Genomic DNA, 26,095 nt, shown 5'->3' with positions numbered 1-26,095 from the left:
ACAGAGTCAAACAGTGCTTAGGGAAGCTAAACACAGGATCCACGTAACACCTGACAGAAGCTCGCAGCATCCTCAACTTCCCTTTTAAATTACTTTTTACTGATCATACAAAATAATGGGCTTTATGTACTTTCAGGAATCGATAGATATAAACTTAGTTTGGCATTTACTACTCTTGCGTTATCCTCGTCAAAATGTCCTCCGGGGAAGCCTCCCCCTCACATCCACATTCTGTAGTGATGTCTTGGCTGTTCTTTAAGAAACCAAAGAGACCAATATGGATGTGGCCCAAGTTCAACTCATTCTAGACCCTTTCTGTTCTTCCTGGGTCTCCTGCTTCACTTTTTGAGAACTCCATCTTGGAATTCCTTCGTCCCTCAGTGTCTTTTACTCCCTCATGTGTTCTTTAGTCTTTCTTCCACATCACCATCAATTTAGTCTTTTTTACCCTCATCCTTGTCTCTTCTCTGCATGTGAAGGTTGGATTTATTTAAAAAGATGACTTTAGGGGCCTTGAGAGATGACCAATGGATCAAGAGCTCATCTGCTTTGAAAGAGGACCTGGATTTGTTTCTTTGAGCTCATGTCCAATGTCTCCCAACCACCTTTAATTCCAGCTCCAGAGGACCTGACTATTCTTGTCTCTGTGGTCTCCTGTGTTCATGACCTGCCCCCACTCACATAATTAAAAATAATACATCTACAGATGAGAAACAGGTTTCATTAGGTTTCGTTAGTCAAACACTCCCCGACCTTCTCTGATTCTGAGTCTGCTTGGATCAGTTTATTGGGTTTCCCCTTGAGTTCCAAGACCACCTCCCTGTTCCCTGCCCCTCTTTCCCCAACTGTCTGTTTCTCCCTCAAACTTCACCTCAGAGACTCTATCTATGTCTGGCCCCTCTCCACTGCTTCCTAAACAACCATCTTTTTCCCCCGTGCCATCCCTGCTCCTCTAAGCCTCATCTCCAGTTCTTTTCTCTCCCTAAATACCAGACCAGCTCAGTCCTGTTTGTTTTAGTCTATGTGACATCAGACTTACTGTTCACAGCCTTGACTTTTCTGGCTTCCTCTCGATGTTCCATCCACCACAGCCCGTCTCCTCCACCAAAGTGTTCACACACAACACGTCACATCGCACGTTTTAATTTTTAGAGCAAAAACAAATTCCACTGGAAAAGATACTGGGGTTGTCAAAGGCATGTGGGTATCTGAAACACAGAAAAACAAACATTTTCCCCCCAATCCTATAAATTCCCCATCTATGTCCCCCTTACTTTGTGAATTTCACCTTAACGGATCTTTTCCATCAGATTATAGACATAGATGTGGACGTTGCCATCAAACTTGAACAAGTACACGGAAGGCTTGCCTAGAACTTGGTAAATGACTTTGCCGATCTTTTTGGACCGGTCGCTTCTGGTGAACTGCACACATTGACCTGTTAAGATGTCGCTGTCAACGTCTGACTTCACCTCTGCTGGAGGAGTCTCTGGAATGATATGGAGGTTACCTTCTGCGTAATCATCCAGGAGCTGGTAGATGTATAGGACTGGATCTTTCTCGTAGGTGATGTAAAACCAGTCCTTCATGATCGGCACCTGGGCTAGGACCACCCCCCTCCAGTTGTACTTAGAGCCATGTTTGCCCTCAAATTTATGCTCCACAGCTCGGCCAACCATGGCACTTGCGAGATGGGTGTCTTTCACTTGAGGAAACACTACTTTGTGAGGCAAGAACTTTAGCTTTAAAATCCTCTCATCACTGGAAGTGCCAGTCCATAGACACAGTCACTTCCATCATACTTGACCAGATAGAGAGAGGGATATGTTGGCAGTTGATCTAGAACAATGGCCTTCCATGGGGTGACGGGCTCATCACCTTCCTTCCATCCGTGGGAAATTCTGAAGCCCTCAATGTCTCCAGGGCCTGGGGAGAAGGCCACCTCCTCATCCGCTTCTGGGTGGATGGTGTGCTCATCCTCCTCAGAGACATCCTCCTCTTCTTGGCTTTAGACCTAGTGTGGTAGGCCACGGCATCCTGGTCCACTGTCTTGTGGCTATTGTTCTGTGTTCAGGCTTCATACTTGCCCGTGCCCTGGGTTTGAAGAGCTCGCCTGCTTAAACCAGACACAATGCTGTTCCCTCTGTCATGTGAGTGCCTGCAAGGACAATGGGGGTGGGGTGGGGAGGGCGCTGGACCAAGGCTCTTGTCTAAGAGAACTTTGGAGCAGGTGAGGAAGGGGATGGTAAACAAGTTTGAGCATCTGAATCTAATTCTGTCGTAATCAGAAGTTCATAGGAGGGCTGGGCAATGGTGGAGCACACCTTTAATTCCAGCACTCAAGAGGCAGAGGGAGGCCGACCTCTGTGAGATCAAGGCCAGCCTGTTCTACAGAGTTAGTTCAAGGATAGCCAAGCTACATGCAGAAAAACACTGTCTCAAAAATCAAAATCAAAAGTTCAAAGGGAAATGAGCAAATGGTTCTCTACAGCTCAGAATAACATATTCAGACACATTTCTTCAGCCCGAGGCACTTTGCCTCTGCTGAGGAACCTCTCCTTGACTGGCTAGGTCAGTGTGGGATTAAGTATCCCTGTCCCCACTTTAACCAAGCAGAACAGAGAAAGGATAGCAAAGGAGCCAAAAGGTTGGCCATACCCTTCTTCTACCCTCTAACTATGAGGTATGTGGCAAAATCCACAAGTATCTGCCCAGAGACACAGCACACCAGTCCACTGCTTTTCTCTATTGTGCATCATGACCCAGCTCCAGGTTTATTACACCAAGCTGTTGCATATTCAACTGGATCAAGGGACTTTGGTCTAGGCAACAACAGCCATTTAGAAATAATATCTCCTGGGGTTGGGATTTACATTAGTGGTAGATAACTTTCCTAGCAAGCACAAGTCCCTGGTTTCGGTCCTCAGCTCCAAAAAAAAAATCTAAAAGAAATATTATCTCCTAAAATGCACAGGCACAGAGAGGAGCTTTGTCATTTTAGTAGAATTATGAATTAGATATTGTTAGCAAAAAATAATAAACTCTTAGACTGACTAGCCTAGACCATCCGCCGAGCTCTCAAACATGGAAGACATCAGAACATACGGTTACTCGCTGTACGAGGGAAAGCTTTTAGCTTTCTGGGCTGCAAGGGTCCCAGTTATCCTCATAAACGTATTTACTGAGAGAAAATGTCCTAGTCATCCAGATTCTGTCTTCGGGAACCAGTCAGGCACCAAAAGGCTGTTGAACAATTGTGGGGTTCAGGAGCTGAACTGGTTTTCACACCCCGCTGCGAAGATAGTGAACCCACCTTCAGGGGAGTCTAGCGCCCCCAAGTGGAAGAGAAGCGCAACCTCTGCCCGGGGCTCTGTGACTTCATCCAGGCGATGCTTATGTCATAGAAGCGCTCTCAGGCCAGTTCCTTCCCTAGTTACGCTTAGAAACTTCCAGCATCTAGGTTTTAGCTTCTCATGTAGCCTCCTGGAGACCCAAAATAAAGTCCCCACCCAAATATTCTGATGACTTGAGTCACAGTCTGTCCAAGTAGCTCTTTTCATGCATTTTTTTTTCTGAAAAAGTCTTTGGTTTCTGAGTCACCAACATCCTTGGTGGTTATTTTCCCAGCTCCTATCTTTCCTTTGGTTATCATTAAGCCATTCTCCGTATCAGAAATATCGCTAGTCTCTCTCTCTGTGGCAGCCCACTGGATATCACCCCAAAATTAGCTTTATCAAAACCCACAATCAGAGGAGGACCATTTTTATTCAAACAAAGCTGGAATTTGACAGGATTAAATACCTTGTGTTGAAGTCAATGGCAATCATGAATTATGGATTCTTTGCAAAGAGCAAGGAAAAATTAGCTCCTGGACCTGCTTCCAAAGTCGGGATAAACTGACGACAAACCCGATATCGACCAGTCATATTTTAAATGTCTTCAGAATTTACCAGCACTTCTGGTTACAAGGAATTTATTAGATCAAATGCAGCAAAATTGGATGAAATAGATGAGGTAATTTTGTTGTTGAAATATGGGTAGACAGAATACTGAATGCAGGTAAGTGTGGAATTTACCTGTAAATTACAGGGCACTTTAATTGTTTGTCTCTCATAGTTCTTTAGATCTTCAAAAGGATTCTTTCAGAACCCTCCACTGTCCCCAACACACTCTGACCCTCCCTTCCCTCTCCCCAGTAATTCCCTTCCACTTAAACATTATAATTTTTTTAAATGTACTTAGAGCTTAACAACTTATGGCAGCTTTTTAAAATCTGTCCACTTTTCTAAGTGCACCGTCTTCTTTGTCTCCCTTCTATCATAGTTTTAAGCACATTTTCCTTCACACTGTGAGTTTTCCTCTCTCTCTGCTCTTATGACTCCTCTGCCATTATGTGACTTTGGTCCACTATGTGGATGAGCTCAGTGTGGTGTTAACACAAATGACGTGATTTTCACCCTTTTCTCCCCTTCTTCTTCCTTCTCTAGGCAGCTGCTGAGATTTACAGCCTTGGGGATTTTTTTAAGCCTGGAAAGCACACACACACAAACACACACACACACACACAAACACACAAACACACAGAAACACTCATAAATACACAAACACACAAACACACACACACACACACACACAAACACTCATACATACCCAAACACACAAACAAACACATACATACACACACAAACACACACACATGAACACCCAAACACACACACAAACATACACATATAAACACTCAAACAAACACATACAGAGAGAGACAGAGACAGAGAGAGACACGGTGGGAGACAGAGAGCCGATGAGAAAACATGTAATATCATCTTTCTAAGAACAATAAACAGAGACAACTTTCAAGAAAGGGAAGAACAAGTAGGCGACAAGAAGAACAATCTCATCATAGCCGTCAACTTGAGGAGGAAAGAGTTTGTCTCACTCTATCTTCTAGGTTCCCGTCTGTTACTGAGCGACGTTGGGGCAGGAACTCAGGCAGGACTCTAGAGGCAGGAAAGGAAGCAGAGACAACTTAGAAATGCTGGGTACTGGATTGCTATCCATGACCTACTCAGCTTTCTCTCCTTCTCCTACAACCCAGGGCGACCTTCATAGGGGATGACACTCCCCATAGTGGGCTACACCCTTCCCCATCAACCATCAAAAAAAAAAATTCCATACACATGAGGCTAAAGGACATTCTGATGGAGGCAATTCTTCAGCTGAGGCTCCTTCTTCCCAGGTTGAGTCAAACTGACAATAAAAACTAACCAGGACCCTGCACATCCATTCTGATTGCCACACTGTGTGCAATAGACAAGCCATTGGAATAACCTTAGATGTTGATCACTGGATGAATGGCTTTAAAAATGTGATGTACATTGATGTGATTCTCATCTGTGTGTAAGAGGAAAGGGTTTTGTTCTCAGAAAAACGGATGGAGTGTAAAATACAATATGTTAAGTGAAACATGCCAGACTCAAACAGACGATTGTGAAATTTAGATTTTAATAAGGGATATTAAGTGAAAGGGGGCATTTAGGAAGAGGAAGGGGAGCAGCAGGGTGTGTGTGTGTGTTTGTGTGTGTGTGTGTGTGTGTGTTTGTGTGTGTGTGTGTGTGTGTGTGTGTGTGTGTGCAGGCGGAAATGGAGGTGAGTTGTGAGGATGAAGATGGCTAATGTACAGTATAAACCTGTACAAGGAGTCACAAGCAAGCCCACTGACTTGTATATTTAAAGAACATCGATATAAGAGAACTGAGTCTAAAACAATGTTTTGATTAAATTTGGGGTTTATAGTTTAGAGATACCATAAAGTTTATTCGTATTTTCCTTCCCACAGGTGGCTCTTGCTGTTTCAAGCTTGATACTGGTGACAGGATATGGCCATGAGCTTTGGTGTCTGTACCTCATCAATCACCTGGAATTCACGTCATTCAGTGAGTATACCGTGGGGAAGGAGGTAGTTGGAGATCTTAAGGGTACACGATGTGGGAAGAATAATGCCCACACCCACTATAGATTTCCAAATATTCACCCTCATCTCTGGTTTGAATGTGATCGCACAAAAGTAATATTCTGAGGATTAATCCCCAGTGGGAATGTAGTTGTGAAGAATTGATTAGGTCAAGAGGGGAGCGACCTACAAATAAAGATCCATTAATGATGCTATTGTGGAAAAGGTTAAATTATGAAAGGGAGTTTGGCTCCCTCTCTTGTCTTCCAAGCCCATTGGATCCCTTCCTGGTGACAACATCCCACAAGAACTCCTTCCTCTGCCGATGGTCTCTTCATCTCCGATTTACAGGCTTCTGAATCAGAATCAGACAGAATCTGCCTCATTATAGACTAGCCAATCGGTGACATTCTGTTTGTCCATACAAGCGAGAACATGCCTCAGAATTGTGAGCAGCTGGGTCATATGGGAAAGCGAAGCTGGCAGAGAGTACTAGGTTGTTAGTGCTGAAGACAAGATGGGTTCAGGGTTAGCGTGTGTGCTCTTTGTGAGAGAAACAGCACAGAGGAAGAGTGTAGATTGGGAAGATGCAGCTTGGGAGGCACTCAGACATCTACTGTTGGCCTTGTGGGGACAAGGAGCCATTAGGTAGGGGAAGACCGCTACGGATAGCTTCAGCCACTGCTTTTGGCTAGCAGAACCCTGTTTAGAATCATCTTCGAGGATGTAAAGAAAACTGTCTGGAGTCAGTTGATCCATCAGTAACCATCAAGAGTGTGTCCACTATTCCAGAGGGACCCAGGAAAAAGCCTGATCGTGGAAGATCCTTTGCCTTCCAGAGATGGAGACTTCTCCCCGGCAACACTGGGCAACCCATCTACGTAGGTAAGGGCATCCCCCTAAGTCCAGATCAGTGGTTCTTAACCCTTGGATTGAGACCCCTTTGGGAGCTCAAATGGCCCTTGCACAGGAGTCACATATCATATATCCTGTACATCAGACATTTACATTACAATTCATAACTATTGCAAAATTAAAGTTATGAAGTAGCAATGAAATAATTTTACCGTTGGTGGAGCAATATGAAAAGGTTACGTTAGGAAGGTTGAGAACCACTCTTCCTGACCCCTCTAAAATATGCCTGTTGGTATGAACTGAGGTATAATCCCTTTTATTCAATCAGGCAAATCCAGAAAAACCAAAACACCACCATAAGGTTATGAAGGATAAACAGCCACTGCACCCACAGTGTCAGGACTGCTGACATCTTAGACAAATGATGTCAAAATGGAAATCACGTCACACCATGACCATCCCCCTAAATGAAAAGCAGAGGAGAAAAACCAGTTCCCTGGTGGTGGCACCAAGAGAAAACCATTGTCAGAATCGTCAGCAAGGATTGTAAAGCCAGGATTCAAGTGTCGTCAATGAGAAACTTCCAAAAGAAAAGGTTACACATCATCTTGGTGATGTAATAGAAGAAACAAGAGAAAATTCAATAGGAACTCACTGAATTAAAACAAACACTAAGAGTAGGAATTAAAGGCATGTCTGGGCAAGATGAACAATGAAGTGGAGTTTAGAGCAGGCAGAAGGGGCTGGGGAGATGGCTCACTGCTTAGGAACACTGGATGCTCTTGCAGAGGATCAGGGATCAGAGGATCTGATGGACTCTTTGGTCAAAACACACACACAGATGCAGACACAGAAACACACACACACACCCACTCACATACACATACAAACACACACACACACTCACATACACACACATACACACACAAACACACACACACCCACTCACATACACACACATATACACACACAAACACACACACACACTCACATACACACACATATACACACACAAACACAAACACACACAGCCACTCACATAACCACACACACACATGCACATACGCACACACACAAACACACACACACACATGCACATACACAAACAAACACAAACACACACACACACACACACCCCATAGAGATAAATTTTTTAAAAAATTTAAAAAAAGAAGGAGCGAGGCATGCCCCTTTAATCCCAGCACTCAGAAGCAAGCTGATTTCTCTGAGTTCAAGGCCTACCTGGTTTATACAGTGAGTTTCAGGCCAGCCCTACCTACATAATTACACCCAGTGTCAAAATAAAACAGAAAAGAGTGTTATATTTATTTCTGATAATGTAGGCAACAGAGAAACTATTTCTACAGAGAAAGAACTTATTGTTGAGAGAATCAGTGGGCTCAAGGAGACCCCAATTCTTTGTGTCACTACTCCATCACAGCCTCAGCAGGAAGCAAGAATGGGTACAGCTTAAAAAAAGCACAGCGATTATGAGTAAAGCTGTGGGACGAGGCAGCCATCAGCAACAGAACCAGGCAGAAAACCAGCTGGGATGAGATGGCGTCACCAGCCAATGTCTCTGACTGACAGTACCTAGTAGCACCAGGATATTCCTTTCCCTCAAGTATCCTGGACTTTTCAGACACTCAGAAACCACAGAACAAAGTGTGGCAAATGCCTAAGAAAGGATGTCCTGTGGGACATATTTTTTTATACAGGTTTCATGTAGCCCAGGCTGGCCTCAAACACAACATGCACCCAAGTATGACTTTGAACTCCTGTTCTCCTCCAGGTAATGGGACTATGGGTATGTAGCACCACACCAGGCTTATGAGGTACTGTAGGTGGAGTCCAGAGCTGTGTGATAGCCAAGTGAGCACTCTGTCCACTGAGCTGCATCTCCAGCCCCTCTGGATGTGTTCTGCTAATACAACAAAACTAAAAAAGACGTCTTCAATGAGAGACAACAGGAGTCTCCGAGTCCAGAAACATTAAATCACACATTCACAAGTAATACATATTTCAAGAAATAATGAAACTATGTAACAGTAAGAAAAAAAGACTAAGATAGGAAACATACTATCAAAATGTGTGAGACATAACTATGAAGGTGCTAAGAAAAAATTTTATTTACAACACTAATTCTTAGATTAGAAACAAAGATCAGCAACCTAAATTTTTATCTACACTAGAAAATAAGAAAATAATTAATTCAATGAAAAAATGATTCTTAAAAATGAACCCCAAAACTCTAAAAATAAGAAATTAACAAAAAAAGCCAATGAAACACAATGAGATTTCTTTTTTAAAGCAAATAATGATATTTTGTTTTCTCTATTAGACCTAGATAGAAAAATATAAGGTCCATTCTGTTTGGCGATTAAAAAAAAAAAGAAAGAAAGAAATTGCCCTGTTTTAGAGTTTATGCAGAACACTGAACCTGGTACCATAGACAAAAATTTAAAAAAAAATTATTCATCGTTTAAACCCTTTTTGATGATGGTGTTTATACTCAACTTGTCTCTCCTATAATCTGTTTAATATCAGACAAGATTTCCAGGGTTGCCATATGGAGATTGTGCAGTGTTGAATGGAAGCACAGCACTGTATTCCCAACACAGGCTCTGGTTGAGAACATCATTGTTTTTATCATGAGGAAATTAGCAAAAGATCCAAGCCCAGTCTCCCGAGGCATTGTCCCATCTTAGAGCCATTTCCTCAGACAGCACTTCCCATGTGTCATGTTTTTCTGCAAAAATCGAAACAGACTTGTTTGCTGCACTGCTTGGTTTGCCGTGCTGCTTGGGAGATCCTTGACCATCAGACATGACGAAAGTTCTCCACCACACCCCCAGCCCACAGCACTGGTATCAGTGTAGAGGAAATAGGAGAAACAGAAACGAAAAAGAAAAAAGAAAACCTGTTGTTGTTTGGAGAAGAGTCATGTAAGTAGGCCAAGCTGACCTTGGACTTTCTATGAGGCCCAGGTTGGCCTTGGAATTACTATGTAGCCCAGGCTGGCCATGGACTTACTCTGTAGCCCAGGCTGTCCTTGGATTTACAAGGTAGCCCAGGCTGTCTTTGGGTTTCTTTGTAGCCCAGGCTGGATTTGAAATTGTGATCTTCGCGAATATTGAGAATATAGGTATATACTACCACACTCAGATTTGTATGTGTTATTATAAGTGACTCAGATCTGGGCCCTCATTTGCCAGCCTCCCTCAACATCAACAACAGCATCCACAATCACCCACTAGGATAATTCCATCCTTTAACTCATCTGTTAAGGTAAGACTTTACAGAACAGAGAGTCAGCAGGGTCCTCCTCCTTATTAGAACACATTGGTGTGGAGGGATTTGAGTGATTTTTGAGTGAGCCAGTCATACCTTAACCTGGTTGTGATATTATGACCAAGACCAAAAAAAAAAAAAAAGAATAAGAAAACAAATGTAAACGAGATGGGTCCAACACCGAGATTTGAACCTTAGAAGTTGAGGAGATGGCTCACAGATCTCAGGTAAATGATGGGTAGGCTTTGTGGCCCACATAGACTCCCAATCCAGGAAGGTAGAGAAAGGGCAGATACCCAGAGCAAGATAGCTGTCAAGACTAGTCATATTGGTGAACTCTGGGTTTGACTGAGAAATGCTGCTTCAGTGTATAAGGTAGAAGAGAAAATGGATTAGTCCCTACATTATACACTGCACGTGCATGTATGTACACACACACACACACACACACACACACATACACACACATAAATTGGATCGACGTTTAAACCTCACTGCCTTCATGCATAAATGAGCAGGCGAACAATTCCAGTTCATCAGTTCTACATTAGGAGTGAGTTAGAAAAACATATCAAACGATTAGTGCCAATGTGTTTTATGAATGATAAGGAGTATTATTTATATGATTTGTAACATTGGAAATTATTGTACCTGGATCGTAACGGTTTTCATTATCTTAGCACAGATGATGCGAGGAAAGCATCTAGGATGCAGAAATGCTTCCTTTTTTGCTTTATTTCCAAAAAGCATTCCTTTCTGCTCCAATTATTTTTTTAAAACTTACTTTCCACTCCATCTCCCCTTAGGTGATTAGGTTAGAACAGGGTTTGGTGAGAGGGGTTGTAAAACGTTGTGTTACAGAATATATCTACAAGATCAACTACTGAGTTCAAATGGAGGCACCCTCCATGGGTAAGCCATGCTCCCCCTGAAGCTATTGATTTCTTTTCTTTTTTTATTTTCCTTGATTTCTTGTGATGGCTAGTCTTGGAGGAAAGTACCTTCCTCGAGGAGCTTCCTCCATCAGATTGGCCTTGACTATGACCAGGTGGCATTTCCTTGATTGTTCACTGATGTTGGAGGGCCTGGTCCACTGTGGGCAGCACCGCCCTATGCGGGTGGGTCTGGACTCTGTAAAGGTAGTTGACTGTGAGCTTAGAGTCAAGCCAGTGGGCAGTCTCTGTAGTTCCTGTTTCACAATCCTGTCTTGGTTTTCCTTAATGATGGGCTGGAACAGATAAGATGAAATAAAGATTTCCCTTCCCAAGCTGGCTTTGGTGAGTGTATTCATCATAGCAACAGAAAACCAAAATTAAGCAAAAATCACAGTGCCAGATGTGGGATGTCTTCCTGAAAGTTGCTGAACAGCGAGATCACAAAAGCCCTCACAACTTTACTGGTTGTTGCCATTGATCTTCGTAGACCTCCAGAACTTGATGGTAAGACCCTATTGCTGAGGACACTGAATGCTTTGGGTCACAGGTCACAGAAGGGTGAATCTCAAGTTGAGGTGGAAGCATCTTCTATAATGGCAAGCCTTCATGGTTCAAGAAAGTGCTATGTAGGCTTCCAGGGGAGAAAATCATCTACAACCTTACTCGGGGGTGAACCATTCAAGCTAAAATGTCAGGCAAGATGTGCCCCTAATATGTTAGTGGCATCGCAGTCATGGGAGTAACCTGTGGATTTCCAATTGGATACAAGTCATATTCCACACGAGGGAATACACACCAGGTTCTGTAAACTGGTCAAGAACCTATGGTTAGGGTGATATAGGCCCTATGAAAGAACCTAATGCTAAATAAATTGTCGAACTTCCTTCCAAACATCCATATTTGTATCTATAGATCAGCGTTGCACTCAGCTCTCATCAGACAAGAAGCCTCTGAGTATCATGGCAGAGAAGTACAGCTGGACAAAGTGCTGGGAATCAGTGGTGTTGGACTGTTCAGGTGGAAATAGGACAGCTAAGTCTTCTCCTCCACAGCTCAGAGAGCATCATGAAAGTGTGGGTAGAAGGAAGATAAGAACCAGAAGATGGGGAAGTGGACAGCAAAAGGATATATTTTAGATTGGACCTACTCATTGAACTCTTAAACTGATGGCGGCTATGTTCACGGGCACAAGACTGGGCCCCTCAACACTTCATCACAGATGGGAGAGGCCATAAAGACCCTCCCCTCCCTTGGCAATCAACATTTTTTGGAGGAGGGTTCTATCCTGCAGGCTTAGATTTTTCAAGACCTACTTTAGTAAGAGTTCTTAAACCCTTTAACCTTCCTCTAACCCACCACCCACAAGAGGTAGTGGGAAGGAAAGGACAATAGGGCAAACAAAGGACGATGTGGACCTGCTTAGAAATAGTTCTCTGGGGCGATTTCAATCTTCATCATTAGGATATCAGTTCAGTTGACATGAATCAGCAGAGGTAGGTCGATCTACTTGCAAACAGCATTCACGAATCACCAAGGACAGTTCAACCCAGAAGAAATTGATGATATCTTCCAATTGGCCTGGGTTCGAGGAGGCAGCAAGAAGCCACCACAATGTCACCACAAGAAGTTCTCTGGTGCTTTTCTCTCTACAAAGTCATGACAAAGAGTGGTGAGTGAGGAAGGAAAGGTGAACCAATGCCACAGCACGGTCAGTGATGACCAGAGTCATCAAAGTCCATTGAGCATCAACGAAGAGTGTCAAGGCTAGCCAATGCCGTGGGGTTGCCCACTGTTGTCCAGGGTTATACTCGTACCCTTTCTAAACATCACGTGCCCTTTTCCCAGGCAGCGACCAGAAACACCATGTGTTTGTTCTCAGCAAAATATCCTCTCCTAAGACAGTTTCCAGAACAACATCCATGACACAGTTGAGTCTCCAAAGAAACCAGAAATGTCTGCTTCACTCCCTTCTTCATTCCTGTACACGTAGATAAGCTGTTCTGTCGAATTCCTCTGTACTCATGTAATTAATTAAACTTAGGGATTACACGCAGAAAGGAGCCATGAAATAGGAGGGGGGACTTATTCAGAATATCGGTGCCAATTGGAGAGGGAATGGCGTGAGAGAAGGGGTTGACCGAGGGGATGACAGAGGAGGATGAGGGAGGAAGCAAAAGGGAACTAAAGGAGGGGATGGGAGAATGAGAGAGGGGGATGAGGGAGGGGATTTAGGAAGGGAAATACAGAAAGGAAATGACTAAAACTCATTATATAAGTATATGAAATTGTTAAACAAAAATTCAAAATCGTCTTTTTTTTTAAAAGAAAATGTTTCTCTTTATAGAGGGTCAATCATTACAACTTAGGGCTTATTTTGTTGTATCAATTTTGTCTTTAAGGTTTTTTAGTTCCTTGGAGCAAATTCTCAGATGTGAAGTTGTAATTCGACTCAGTGCCGTCCAGGGTTCTGTGTAACTGAAAAATCAAGTCAATAAACACTTTGTATTAATCTTCAAAATCCCAGGGAGTTGTCTCCAGTAATTTTCCTTTTATCACACTCCACCCACATCCCTTCTCAAAATGCTGGCTGAATTAAGTACCTGCCTCTGAATGGGACAAAAGTTCAAACCAGTGGAAGTGGGAAAAAGCAAGTAAAGGCAAACGAAGTAACAAACAGCAAAACTTCTTCCCTCCGCATCTGGGATTCCATTTTATGGGTTTGGAGAGTCTACTATACTGAACAAAATGAAAGAGTAGAGTCTGAGGTGGTGTTTCACTTAGTGAAGAAAGGCAGGCATAGCTGCAAATGGGGGGAGGCGGGGTAGGCTGACAGGGCGGTTACTCTCTTTATGATATATGTAAACACCAAAGCTGAGCATGAAGAGAACCTCCTAGTGAAAACGGCGATGCCAAAATTTATGAGTACAAGAGCGTTTGTATCACACTGACTGAACATTCACACAAATAAATTACACCACAAGTCTAGTATGCGTGTTTATACCCATCAAGTGGTGTTGTGTTTGGGGGGCTGTATAAACAATGATTGTGTGTGACTGGAGAGGTGTCTTGGTAGATGAGAACTGTTACTGCTCTTGCAGAGGACCTGAGATCAGACCCTGGCACCAACATGGTGGCTCACAAGCATTAATCACTCTTGTTCAGTTCTGTGCCCTGCTCCGGTCTCCTGTCTTGATGAATACACATGTGGTCGTGAGGGAAACCGACTTGAGCCCTGTGGCCTCCCATGTCTTATTGACAGCTATACCTGCTTTTCTTCCCTAAGTTTCTTGTGGCTTCTGTATATGTATCTTTTATACAGATACATAAAAGCAAGGGAAACACCCATATATGGAATTTAAAACAAGGAAACAAAGAAAGAAAGAAAGAAAAGAAAGAAAGAGAGAAAGAAAGAAAGAAGGAAAGAAAGCTGAACACCCTCCAAGTCTGCAATGTGACCATCACACTCGAGTTGCTCTGCTTTCCCCATCATGATGGGTGGTACCAGCTCAAACAATGGGTCAAGATAAACACTTCCTGTCTCTTTTTTATTGGAATTTTACGTATTTAAATTTCAAATGTTATCCCCTTTCCTGGATCCCCTCTCTCCCATCCTCTCCCCCTGCTTCAGTGATGATGCTTTTCTTCCCACCCACTCCCATCTCAACACCCTGGCACTCCCCCACTTTGGGGAAATGAGCCTTCAGGGGGCGAAGGGCTTCTACTCCTATTGATGACAGACGATGCCATCCTCTGCTATATATGTGGCTGGAGCCGTGGGACCCTCCATGTATACTCTTCTGTTGGTGGTTTAGACTCTGGGAGCTCTGGGGGGGTCTGGTTGGTTGATATTGTGGCCCTTCCTATGGGGTTGCAACCCCCTTCAGCTCCTCCAGTCCATTCTTTAACTCCTCCTCCATTGGGGTCCAGTTGCTCAGTGGAATGATTAGCTGTCAGCATCCTCATCTGCATCAGTCTGGCTCTGGTGGAGCCTCTCAGGAGACATCCATTTCAGATTCCTGTCAACAAGCACTCCTGTCTTTGTTAAGTTTTTGCTTTGTATTTTGTCATAGCAACAACAAGAAGAATCAATATGCGCCCTCTTCATCTCAGGGCCATGTGAGTTAGAGTCAGTGCATCACTGAGCCATGTAGGGTTCTCTTGGCTCCATCCACAGAGCCTGGAGAGGGCGTGGACCCTCACACGGACTTGGTGTGGCCATAGTCAGCATAGACGCTTGATGATCTATTCTCTTTGTGAGAAACAAAACTTCATGTCATTGATGAATACAATCAAGGAGAGTGTCACATGTAGCTACACTAGAGTCTATTATGTATACTTATTCTCAGCAGCCCTCGTTGGGAGTCAGGGACACTGCGAGGCACCAAGAACATCTCAGTTCTATGGACCACCTTCTGCATTCTGTGACATCATAGACCTCGGCCCTGGAATGCAAATTCTTAGCTCAAATATCTAGCTCTTCATTCCAGGTGTAGCTGTGTCTTGGGTCTATGACTTTTAACACGAATCAAAACCTATAGGTTTGGGAGAAAAATGGTCTCATGTTAATGGGAAATGTATCTGACATGCATGCCTTCGATATACTTTTCCACGTGAAATTTATGGAAGGAAAGGTGTGATCAGACACACAAAAGACAACCTAAATCCTAAATTCAAATTCTTTGAGTGTTGTCCTAATTCAGCTGTGTGTGTGTGTGTGTGTGTTTGTTTGTGTGTGTGTCTACACATATTTCTGTGTATGTGCATGAGCAGAACAGAGGGAGACCCTGCACGTCTCTTCATTCATCTTCCTCTTCTTTAGATTTTGAGACAAAATCTCTTACTGAACCCAAAACTCACTGTCCCTGGCTATCACAGGCATCCCATACATGTTATCCCCTTTCCTGGTTCTCCCCGTTCCCATTTCCCTCTCCCCCTGCTTCTATGAGGATGCTCTACCTCCCACCCACTCCCACCTCAACACCCTGGCATCCCCCACACTGGGGAACTGACCTTCACAGGACCAAGGGCTTCTCCTCCTATTGATGCAGACAATGCCATCCTCTGCTATATATGTGGCTGGAGCCGTGGGACCCTCCATGTGTCCTGTCATCATCCCTCCAATCATGGGTTATGGGATGTCATGCACGTGCTGGTAATATCACAGCAGGCACTTCTTCCCACAAAACTATCTCCCCAGCTTGCATTTTATCCCATGTTACTGGCATGCTGGAGATCCTGTATTTTGTTTATTTGGCCCATAGCTAGACGCTCTTTCTTGGACTATAAGTCACTGATCTACCTTCCTAATGCTGCCCCCTTTAAGACAGTTCCTATATTGTTACGACAATTAATGACACAATTATTCTTGTTGCTACTTCATAGTTGTAATTTTCCTTCTGTTATGAATCGTAGTCGGTAATCATTTTGCAGACTGAAGTTTGTCAAAGAGATCGTGACCCACACACAGGGTGTGAACCGCAGCTATAACCAATTGGTGGCAAGATATATTTGAAGGACAACCTGGGGAAGACAACCACCAGCCCTGGGTCCTAAGGCCATCGTTTTATGGACCTAGCTCATCTCTTTACCTCCTTCAATATGGAGTCATGGGAGGAGAGTTTGTCACTTTGAATAAAACAAACCTTAACAGAGACACACGATGGATCGCTGTTGCTACCATGTTGTAATTTCCTTCCCCCAAACACCACATTTTAAACATCATCGAAAGCCAAGAAAATAGGCATAAAGATCTGTCTGTGCGTGTTACTGCCCACAATTCATTTCGTTCACCTGGGCCTCAATTTTAGAAGACGGCAAGCATTAGACATTTGAGACATCCACTTCCTGCTCATGTTTTGTTGAAGAAAAAAAAATCAAGCTAAATGAACAATAGAGATGGAGTGTACAGGACGGGTTGGGGGTTTAGAGCTCTTAAGGAAAGCTCACACACAGTGAGGTACTTCAACACACCTCAGCTGACTCAGAAGCAAACAGGAGAGGATCATAGGAAGCCTTGGGCATGCACAACAGGGATGAAGGTGTCTTTCCAAGGCAGCGAGACAGAGCAGAGCATCCTTCCTTGGGCTAGTTGAAGTGAGGAAGCTAGTGGTTCTCCACCTAAGTCATCGCACACTGAGCCGACTCGTGAAGTTCTGGACCTGTCACTCTCCAGTGCCTGAGGTTGAAATGCCGCCGCCCCCCCCCAACCCCCATAGGAACGAGCACTTGTTCGAAGGAGAGGTGCTTGGAGACTTCATTCTTTGAAGCCATCTTCTCTGAAGGGCAGGTCTCCAATTCCTTAGCAAGGAAGGCATCACGTCTTCAACCTTGTCGTCTTTCCAAATCTGCCATCTCTGTGAAGACCCATCTCCACGGTCTTGGCCAGGGCATCTGGCTTTCAGAATTGATGTCTCCAACAGGTTTCCTCAAGTCTCAGCTTAGCCGTTTTCGACGGATTACCTGTGCCTTATCTAGAGTGGAAACAGGAAATGAATTCTAGCTTATCTGAGTCCCTGGATGTAGTAGATGCTTATAGAGAGCAGGTGAAGGAATTATAGACGTGAAAGTGCTAATCCATTCTTCGGGTGCAAACTTCTGTAATTTTTTATACATTTTTAAAATCATTTAATAAAGTAAGTCAGTATCCCAGACAGGGTGACTGTCTGGCTTATGCACCAGCCTCCCTTTTCATCCTAACTCCTGGCTGCTCAGGTTGTGATATCCACTGGAAGTAGAGTCATTGCAGACGTAAGTGGTTATAATGAAGGCCACCCTGGAGTGTGCTGGGCCCCTAATCCAATATGATCATCGACCCTATCAGAATAGAAGCGTTAGTGGGCTGAATGGCAGGCAGGATGGATGGGACCCGATGTCAGGCTGTGGTGGACTGGGAGCTGGTTTTATTTCCCAACCAGGAGTTTGGGCTTTAGCCTGAGGTTCTAGTAAGCACTGGAGAATTTTTATCAGGGATTTCCCTTCAGGGATCCCTCAGGATGATCCCCTGGGGATGTACAGAGAAGGAAATAGAGGAGGCTGCAAGGGCTGTCAGCTCAGGCAACACGGAAAGCTGTTCTTTTCGCAGGAGGCACATGCTGCAGAGTGCAGGCCAGCAGAGACAGTGACTGAGCAGTTAGTCCAATGTCCCTCTTTGCATCAGAGCAGCCCCCCCACTCTATCCTTCTGCCATGCCGGACTTACATGTTCAACAGACCGTCAAAACCCAGTCTGACTGAAGGGACACCATTGCACTAAGGAACGAACACTGCATAGTACAAGACACAATGGATGGTAAGATGTTTCACAAATGATGGGAAACTGAAATAATGTCAGTTAAGATGGTTTGCATTCCTCTCAGAGGACCCGGGTTCAGTTCCCAGCAACTATATCAGATGGTGCCCAACTCTAGGGAGTCTGATGCCCTCTTCTGACCTCCGTGGGTCACTGCACATGGGTGTACATACATACATACATACATACATACATACATACATACATATGTACTACATATATACACATATATTACACACATACATACTATATACATACTACATACATACGACATATATATTATGCAAGTGGGTTACTCAGTGATCTGCTGTCCTTGGTCAGTGGATTACTCATGGCCTCAGGAACCCTCAGTAGAAGTGGAACTGTCCGTTTCTTCATTTCTGTCAGTTCATTTCAGGGGTCTAGGGCCCTCTTACTGACTGAAGCCTTTATATGACCTTTGAGTTTCTGCAGCATTTTGTAACACGAGCATTAGGTTTTCTGAATCTCTGGTCTTCATAGGGTTTTGGGCATCTGAACTTGTGCCGAGTCCGTCTAAGTAGTCCCGGAGGTGGAAAGTCGCTCGGGTCTCTGCTGTTCAAGTGCTTCCCGCGTTGGGGTAGGATGTTATAATCCGGTTGGGGGACCCTGAAGGCGGTCTCAGGGGGCGGAGGCTGGGAACCCTTCTAGTTCTACCCCCATTGGAGTCCGGTGTTATAATCTGCTTGGGGGACACTGAATGGGCTTCCAGGCTGTGGAGGCTGGGAATCCTTCCACTGATTCCCCTGCTGCACTCCGGGGTTATAATCATCTCGGGGGACCCTGAAGGGCATCCCAGGCCATGGAGGCTGGGAAATCGCTGGTGCATTGTCAGAGGGTAAGTCCGGGATGAGGCTCTCTGTCCTCTCTAAACACTACCCCGTGAAGGGGCAGTGAAAGGACTCGGCAGTGGTAAGTCATGGTGAGCATCAGTCGAGCTGTATTCTTTGTGTATTTCTCTCTTTCCCGCGAATGTGGACAATTCCGGAAGGCAAAGCAGGGAAATCTCGAGTGATCTCAGGAAACATCCAAAGCTCGAGAGGGGCTGTCCTCGATTTTGCACGAGGCAGTCACGAGGTCTGCACGGTGCAGTCGCCAGGTCTGCACAGGGCAGTTGCGAGGTCTGAATGGGGCAGTCGCCAGGTCTGCACGGGGCAGTCTCGAGTTCTGCACGAGGCAGTTGCGACGTCTGCACGGGGAAGTCTCGAGATCTGCACGGGGCAATAGCGAGGTCTGCATGGGGCATTCGCGAGGTCTGCACCGGGCAGTCGCGAGGTCTGCACAGGGCAGTCGTGAGGTCTGCACGGGGCAGTCGCCAGGTTTGCACGGGGCAGTTGCGAGGTCTCCACGGGGCAGTTGCGAGGTCTGAATGGGGCAGTCGCCAGGTCTGGACGGGACAGTCTCAAGGTCTGCACGGGGCAGTTGCAAGGTCTGAATGGGGCAGTCTGGAGGTCTGCACAGGGCAGTTGCGAGGTCTGAATGGGACAGTCGCCATTTCTGCACGGGGCAGTCGCCAGGTCTGCACGGGGTAGTTGCGAGGTCTGCACGGGGCAGTACCGAGGTCTGAATGGGGCAGTTGCCAGGTCTGCACGAGGCAGTCGCCAGGTCTGCATGTGGCAATCTTGAGGTCTGCACGGGGCAGTCGCGAGGTCTGAATGGGACAGTCACGAGGTCTGCACGAGGCAGTCTCGAGGTCTGCACCAGTCAATTGCGAGGTCTGCACAGGGCCGTCGCGAGGACTGAATGGGGCAGTTGCCAGGTCTGCACGGGGGAGTCGCCAGGTCTGCACGGGGCAGTTGCGAGGTCTGCACCGGGCAGCGGCCTGGTCTGCACGGGGCAGTTGCGAGGTCTGCATGGGGTAGTTGTGAGGTCTGCACGGCCCAGCCAGGAGATCCCTCACTTGTCAGTTCTGCTTGTAGTAGCGGGGCGATCATCCAAGCTTTCTGAATGAGGAGGAACCATGTCGACTCTCTTCCTTTGAGTCCAGAGTGCTACCTGTTTTGTGCACACTGTCAGGGGTCGTGACAAGTGACTCCTGAAGGAGCAACATGAATGGAAAGGGCAAAGGGCGCTTCGGAGACTGTGCTGTCAAGAGCCTCTTACACCAGCTTTGGTGCAGGGATGTGTCTTGGAGCCTCATAACCGAATGGGAAATGCTGATCCAGACCCTTGCTCCTAAGAGACTGCAGGGACTAGAAAATCACTGGTGGACTGTGTTAGGGAATGAGCATGTGATAGGATGTGAATAGAGCATAGAATGCATGGGATTGATATTAGAATTCCATGTGACTTCCAGGTGTTACTTCTGCCTTGATGTCTCATTATTTTTTTTGTCCTATAGCTCTTAATATTCTTTCTGTGATCATATTTTTGAAATATTGTGTATGCTACACAATGGAAAGTATTTTCTCTAGTCACATATATTGAAATTCTAAATATCTCTAGATATCATATGCAGTTGCCTGGCCAGAGGTCCTGGGATGCTTTCAATACTGGTAAATTGATTGAACACAACTGTTTGCGTTACAAGCTTTGCTTGTAAATAATTCTTTTCATGACCCCCAATTAGATTGTACAAATGCCTCCAGCCGTTTACAGACATATCTACAATCACCTTTGCTTGGAGAAAGGAGTTAACTGTTATGCCTTCTTTGAATGAAGAGGAAGATCTAAGGCTACACTCCGCAGACAAAGAAGAAATAATGAACTGTAGGAAGAAATACGCATCTAGGCAACAATAAATGTTCCAAGATAACCTGTGCTGTAAAGTAATGTATGGAAAATACCACTCCTTTATTAGTAGTATTATTAACCATTGTATTTGTTTATATATCAAATATTACCTCATTTCTATAAACCCCACCTTCACATATTCCTCCTCTTTGTCTCTAAGAGGGTGACTCCGTAAGCCCCGTTCATTCTTTCCTCACCCTCTAGATTCACTCTTCTCTGGGACATCAAGCATCCAAAGGACCAAGTTCTTCCCCTTCCACTGATGTGAGATGAGGCAGTCCTCAGCTACATACGTAGGGTACCAGACCATGTATCATCCATGGTTGGTGGTTAGGGCCATGGGAGCCCTGAGGGGTCTGGGTAATGGACATTGTTGTTAATACAGTCTCCTTCAGATCCCTCAGCCCTTCCCCTACATCGTCCATTGGGATCTCTAGGCTCAGTTCAATGGTTGGCTGTGAATATCTGCATCTGTGTCAGTCAGGTGCTGGCAGAGCCTCTCAGAGGACAGCCACACCAGACTCCTGTTTGCAAGCACATCTCAGCATCAGCAACAGTGTCCGGTTTTGTGTCTGCAGATCTCCTGACGGCCTTTCCTTCAGCCTCTGTTCCATATTTACCCTGCATTTCAATAGACCCGGATAACTCTGATTTAATAAGAGATGAGTGAGTGGTCCCATCCTTACCATGTGGTCATGTCTATCTACTGCAGGTGGTGTCTTCAGGTTCAATCTCACTGTTGTTGTGTATGTTGGCCAATGTCATCAGTGTTGGGTCCAGGAAACCTGTCGCATCCCTAGTATCTGGGACATTCTAGAGGTTACACAATCCTCCAATGTTCCTTCTCTCTATACTCATTCTCCTGGTCCTCTGTGCTTCTCTCCTGTCTCTTCCCACATCTGATCCTGCTCTCCTGTATTTCCATTTCACTCCCCTCTCCCACACAGGGTCCTTCCTCCATGTGCATCCCATGATAATTTTCTTCCCCCTTCTAATTGGGATTGAAGCCGTCCCTCTTTGTTCTTTCTTGTTGAGCTGCAGAGTGTATATGAGTTTATTGTGGATATTCTGAGCTCTTGGGCTAATTTCCACTTACAAGTGACTGTATTCTATACGTGTTTATTTTTGTTTGTGTTACTTCACTCAGGATGATATTTTCTAGTTTCATACATTTGCCTATGGTCTCCTTATGGTCTCCTGTAATTCTTTAAGGGATTTTGTGTTTCCTCTATAAGGACTTCTATCTCTTTACATCTATTGTCCTGTATTTCTTCGATGAAATTATTTATGTACTTTTTAAAATCCTTTAACAGTATCATGTTAAGTGATTTGAAGTACAAACATTTATTTTTCTTTTCTGTTGTGTTGAGGGTATCCTAGCCTTGTGTTGGTGTGAGAACTGGGTTCTGAAGATGTCATATAAACTTGGTTTATATTGCTTAGGCTATTATTCTTCCCTCTCGCCATCTCATTATCTCTGGGGTTAGCTGGTTTTACTGTCTCGGACAATGGATTGATCCTCCTGTAAGCCTATGTGTCAGGATTCCAGGGACACTAGCTCTCTCCTGAAGGATCTTGTGTACCAAGAGCTGTGGATCAGGTTCAGCGACAAGGAATAGATAAAAACCAGAAGTATCCTGTAACAGACTGCCCCTCCGTTCCTGGGTTCTGAGGGCTCCAGGCAGTTTCCCCTGAAAAGTGGTAGTCTCTCCTGTGATCTTGAGTGTGTCAGCACTCCTGGAGGTCCAGCCATTTCCTGGTGGGATCTGGGGAGAGAGAGATGAGGTACAGGTTCAGCTTTGTAAACACAGCTTTGGGTCCTCTGGTTTTTAATCTTTCACTGAAAGAACTCACAAATTAAATTTGACTCCGTGACCAGTAAGCCCGTAGGAATGATCATCTCTCTGTATTTTCAGAGATGGGACCACAAATGATCGGCACCTGGCATTTTAACATGGGTGCTATCAATTAAAATTAGGTATCTTTTTCTTTCCTGAAAATTTATTCCTAGCAGAGAATAAAAAGCATAACAAAGCATTGCTGTTGAACATGAAATAGATTATCATTGACAAATAAAAATATTTAGGCAATGTCATCTAGGTCATCGAATTGTAATATATTGAAGAACTCACATAAATAATTCATGATGGTTTAACCAATGCATGGAATGCATGTTCATTAAAACAAACAATAGTATAAAGTTTATTTTTACAACTTACTGAATCATGTAATAAATTATAAGTCTCCATTAATGTACCAGGCTCCATAATGATGGTATAGATTAGGAATGAATAAAAATTATTATGAGCTTTCACTTATAAAAATTGCATTACGATATAAGAAAAAAGAAAGATGAATGCATAATCAGTGTGTTGGAGTTGATTGTATGCAATAATTGAAGAATCTGTCTTAGAAATAAGGTCATGGAGATTGTCCCAAGAAATGACAGCTAAGTTAAATTAGATGAAAAATAATTGAACTATATTTCGGGCAATATTACTATAAATATAAGGTCAATAAAAGGAAAAGAACTTGCATATACAAAAAGTATATGTGATAGTAGTTTGTATACATTAAGTGATGGAAGAGAGGACCAAATAAAGCTGAAGTTTGATATCACATATAGGCTTACAGAAACAATATGAGAGATATAAATTTTTATTTATGGAAAATGTATAAGAAATCATTGAATAGTTTTAAATAAGTTTGTTTAACTCTCTATGTACATACTAAGGGACTCTGGTTAATTATGTATTATGAAATGATACACAGAATGATTTGAAAGATTTTTTGAAGTCAATCTGGAAGTAGTGTCAGTTTTAAAGAAAAAGATTCATATCAGACAGTTATGTTGGAAATAATGTGTTTGGTAGTAGACTGATTATGGGAGGGCCGGAAGAAAAAAAGACAATGTCTTGTTTTGAGAAAATGAAAATATGTGGAGTTTTACTGTGATGTGGAATATTTCATGATAAGTGTATTTAGGAGAATTTTAAAGGAATATATTTTAGATCGATTTTTTTGAAGATGCTTGAGAGAACCTCTAACTCACTAGAAATTCCTATTTACTGTTCCAGGTTTGGTGATATAAGCCATTACTCAGACCATGAATAAATAGCTGTTATATAACCAAAAAATTTCTTTAGTAGATGTATTTTTTCACACTATATCTGGTAGTTCTTATTTCATTAAGAGCAAACCTATGGTTACATTACATGTTTGTTTAGTACATGCGGACAAATAATTTGCCGGTTTACTTACTCCAAAATTTTGGATTGCAATTAGCATTTAATCCAAATTTATGGCAGCTGACACAGCTGTTTTATTAGAATATAATAGTTCATGAATTTAAATTTCACAGAAAGAAGTGATTTGCTCATATTTTGTAAAGTTACAAACTCTAGAAGTGTAAAAATATATAATAAATATCTAGCTCTTCTACGTTTTCTCTTTAGTATTTTAGCGTGTTATGATATTCATGCAAAAATTCCTTACCCAGATGATTTTAACTGTAATATCCAGTACTATTAAACACATGCACAGCATTTTACAACTATGAATGATATTTGCTTTCAGAAAATTTTCATCAAATGAGCCAGAAATACTTCATGACTTCAACACAACATGGCCTTTGGGAACAGAATAAACCACAAACAAGGAAATGGAGAAAGTGATTGACTCACACAAAATTCTTGGTTTTAAATTTAATAATCATGCTAGTTATGGGATAGAGCTTTGAAAATAGAGTCAATGACAGGATGAAAAACTCTGACAAAGAGTATTTAAATTGAATTTTTACTAAATAAAAGAAAACAGTTGATCTGAAGGTAAACAACATTTAACAAAATGACGCTGTTCTTCTGCCACTATTTATTCAATGCTTTGCTTTTTGTTCCTATATATGTTCCAGAAACATTTCAATGATTCTGGTTATTCTTAAATAAATGAACATGCAGTTCAGCTGATTTAATATTCCACATTATCTTAATGTTCTTCTGTATCTTTAGATATTAAAATTATAGAGAATTATTTTGACTAGAATAAAATTTTATTGTTTCTTTATCATATGAGAGAAGAAATTATTTACAGAGAATGGATACCTGATACTTTCTAAATAATCTCAATACAGTTATAAGCCATATATATTAGATCAATCATTCATACCTTCTCCAAATGAAACTCCTTAAATGTTACTATACATATAGTGCATAAAAGGAGTGATATATAGAAATAAAAACATCACCTATGCAGCCACAATCATCTATTATCCCCATGATGAAATCCAATACTAGGAAGAGAAGATGGTACAGACGCACTGCAGGAAAGTCAGCATCATTCAAAATGAAGATTGAGGTGGAAAGTGATTTGAACTAAGTAGAGTTAAGAATAATGTAAATAAGTTTAATGTTATGAGAACTAGTTTACCTGTTATGGTTGCCTTATCCCTTCTTAACTTGGGCAGTCACATTTCTGCTCTGTGGAATGAGACAGTCTCCACCTTCTCAGCCCTCACATATTTCAGTTTGTCACTTGGATCCTCAGTACATCCATATACCTGGCGATGAATTTTTCTTCTTGGAAATTTGAAATGTTCATATTTCCTTAATTTGGAGAGAGGGTTAAAAGCAAATGGTAAGTGAGTGACATACCATAACTCTTCTGTATTATTATCAAAATGGGTTTTTTTTTTTCGGTGATTGGACACTTGAGGAGAGAAGAAAGGAAAGGTGCTGCTTTATTGGAATATTTTCTTACCTCATTCTCTGCCCCTGTAAAGGGTCCAGCCTTATCTGTCAGGCCTGGCCGTGTTCCTGTCACTACTCCACTGCCTTTCTCATGCAGTTCTTAATTCTAGATTCTGATTGTCACTCTAGGTTTCATCTTGACCAGATTCATCTCATTTCCCTGTGATCCTGCTCTGAAACATATGAAAGTTTTTTTTCTTGTGTTTCATTTTCAAACTTTTAAATGTTTATGTTAATTTTTATTTAACCTGTTTTAGGGAAGCCTTAGAGGAGAATTATTC

General features: G+C 43.1%; 1 protein-coding gene across 1 annotated transcript in view; it reads right to left on the bottom strand.

Annotated features, from left to right (window-relative positions):
* Positions 1,050-26,095, bottom strand: part of LOC134486265 (Y-linked testis-specific protein 1-like) — a 78,465-nt gene continuing 53,419 nt past the window's right edge. The window contains exons 2-3 of the mRNA XM_063285185.1: positions 1,289-1,736; positions 1,050-1,208 (exon numbers count right to left, since the gene is read on the bottom strand). Of these exons, the coding sequence (XP_063141255.1) occupies positions 1,290-1,736 (447 nt within the window). The 3' untranslated portion in view covers positions 1,050-1,208; position 1,289. The remainder of the gene's footprint in view (positions 1,209-1,288; positions 1,737-26,095) is intronic.

The sequence above is a fragment of the Rattus norvegicus genome, chromosome 3 (genome assembly GCF_036323735.1).
Source record: "Rattus norvegicus strain BN/NHsdMcwi chromosome 3, GRCr8, whole genome shotgun sequence".
Classification (NCBI taxonomy): Eukaryota; Metazoa; Chordata; class Mammalia; order Rodentia; family Muridae; genus Rattus; species Rattus norvegicus.
Note: the sequence above shows the minus strand (reverse complement) of the source record. Positions and strands in the feature narration are given on the sequence as shown.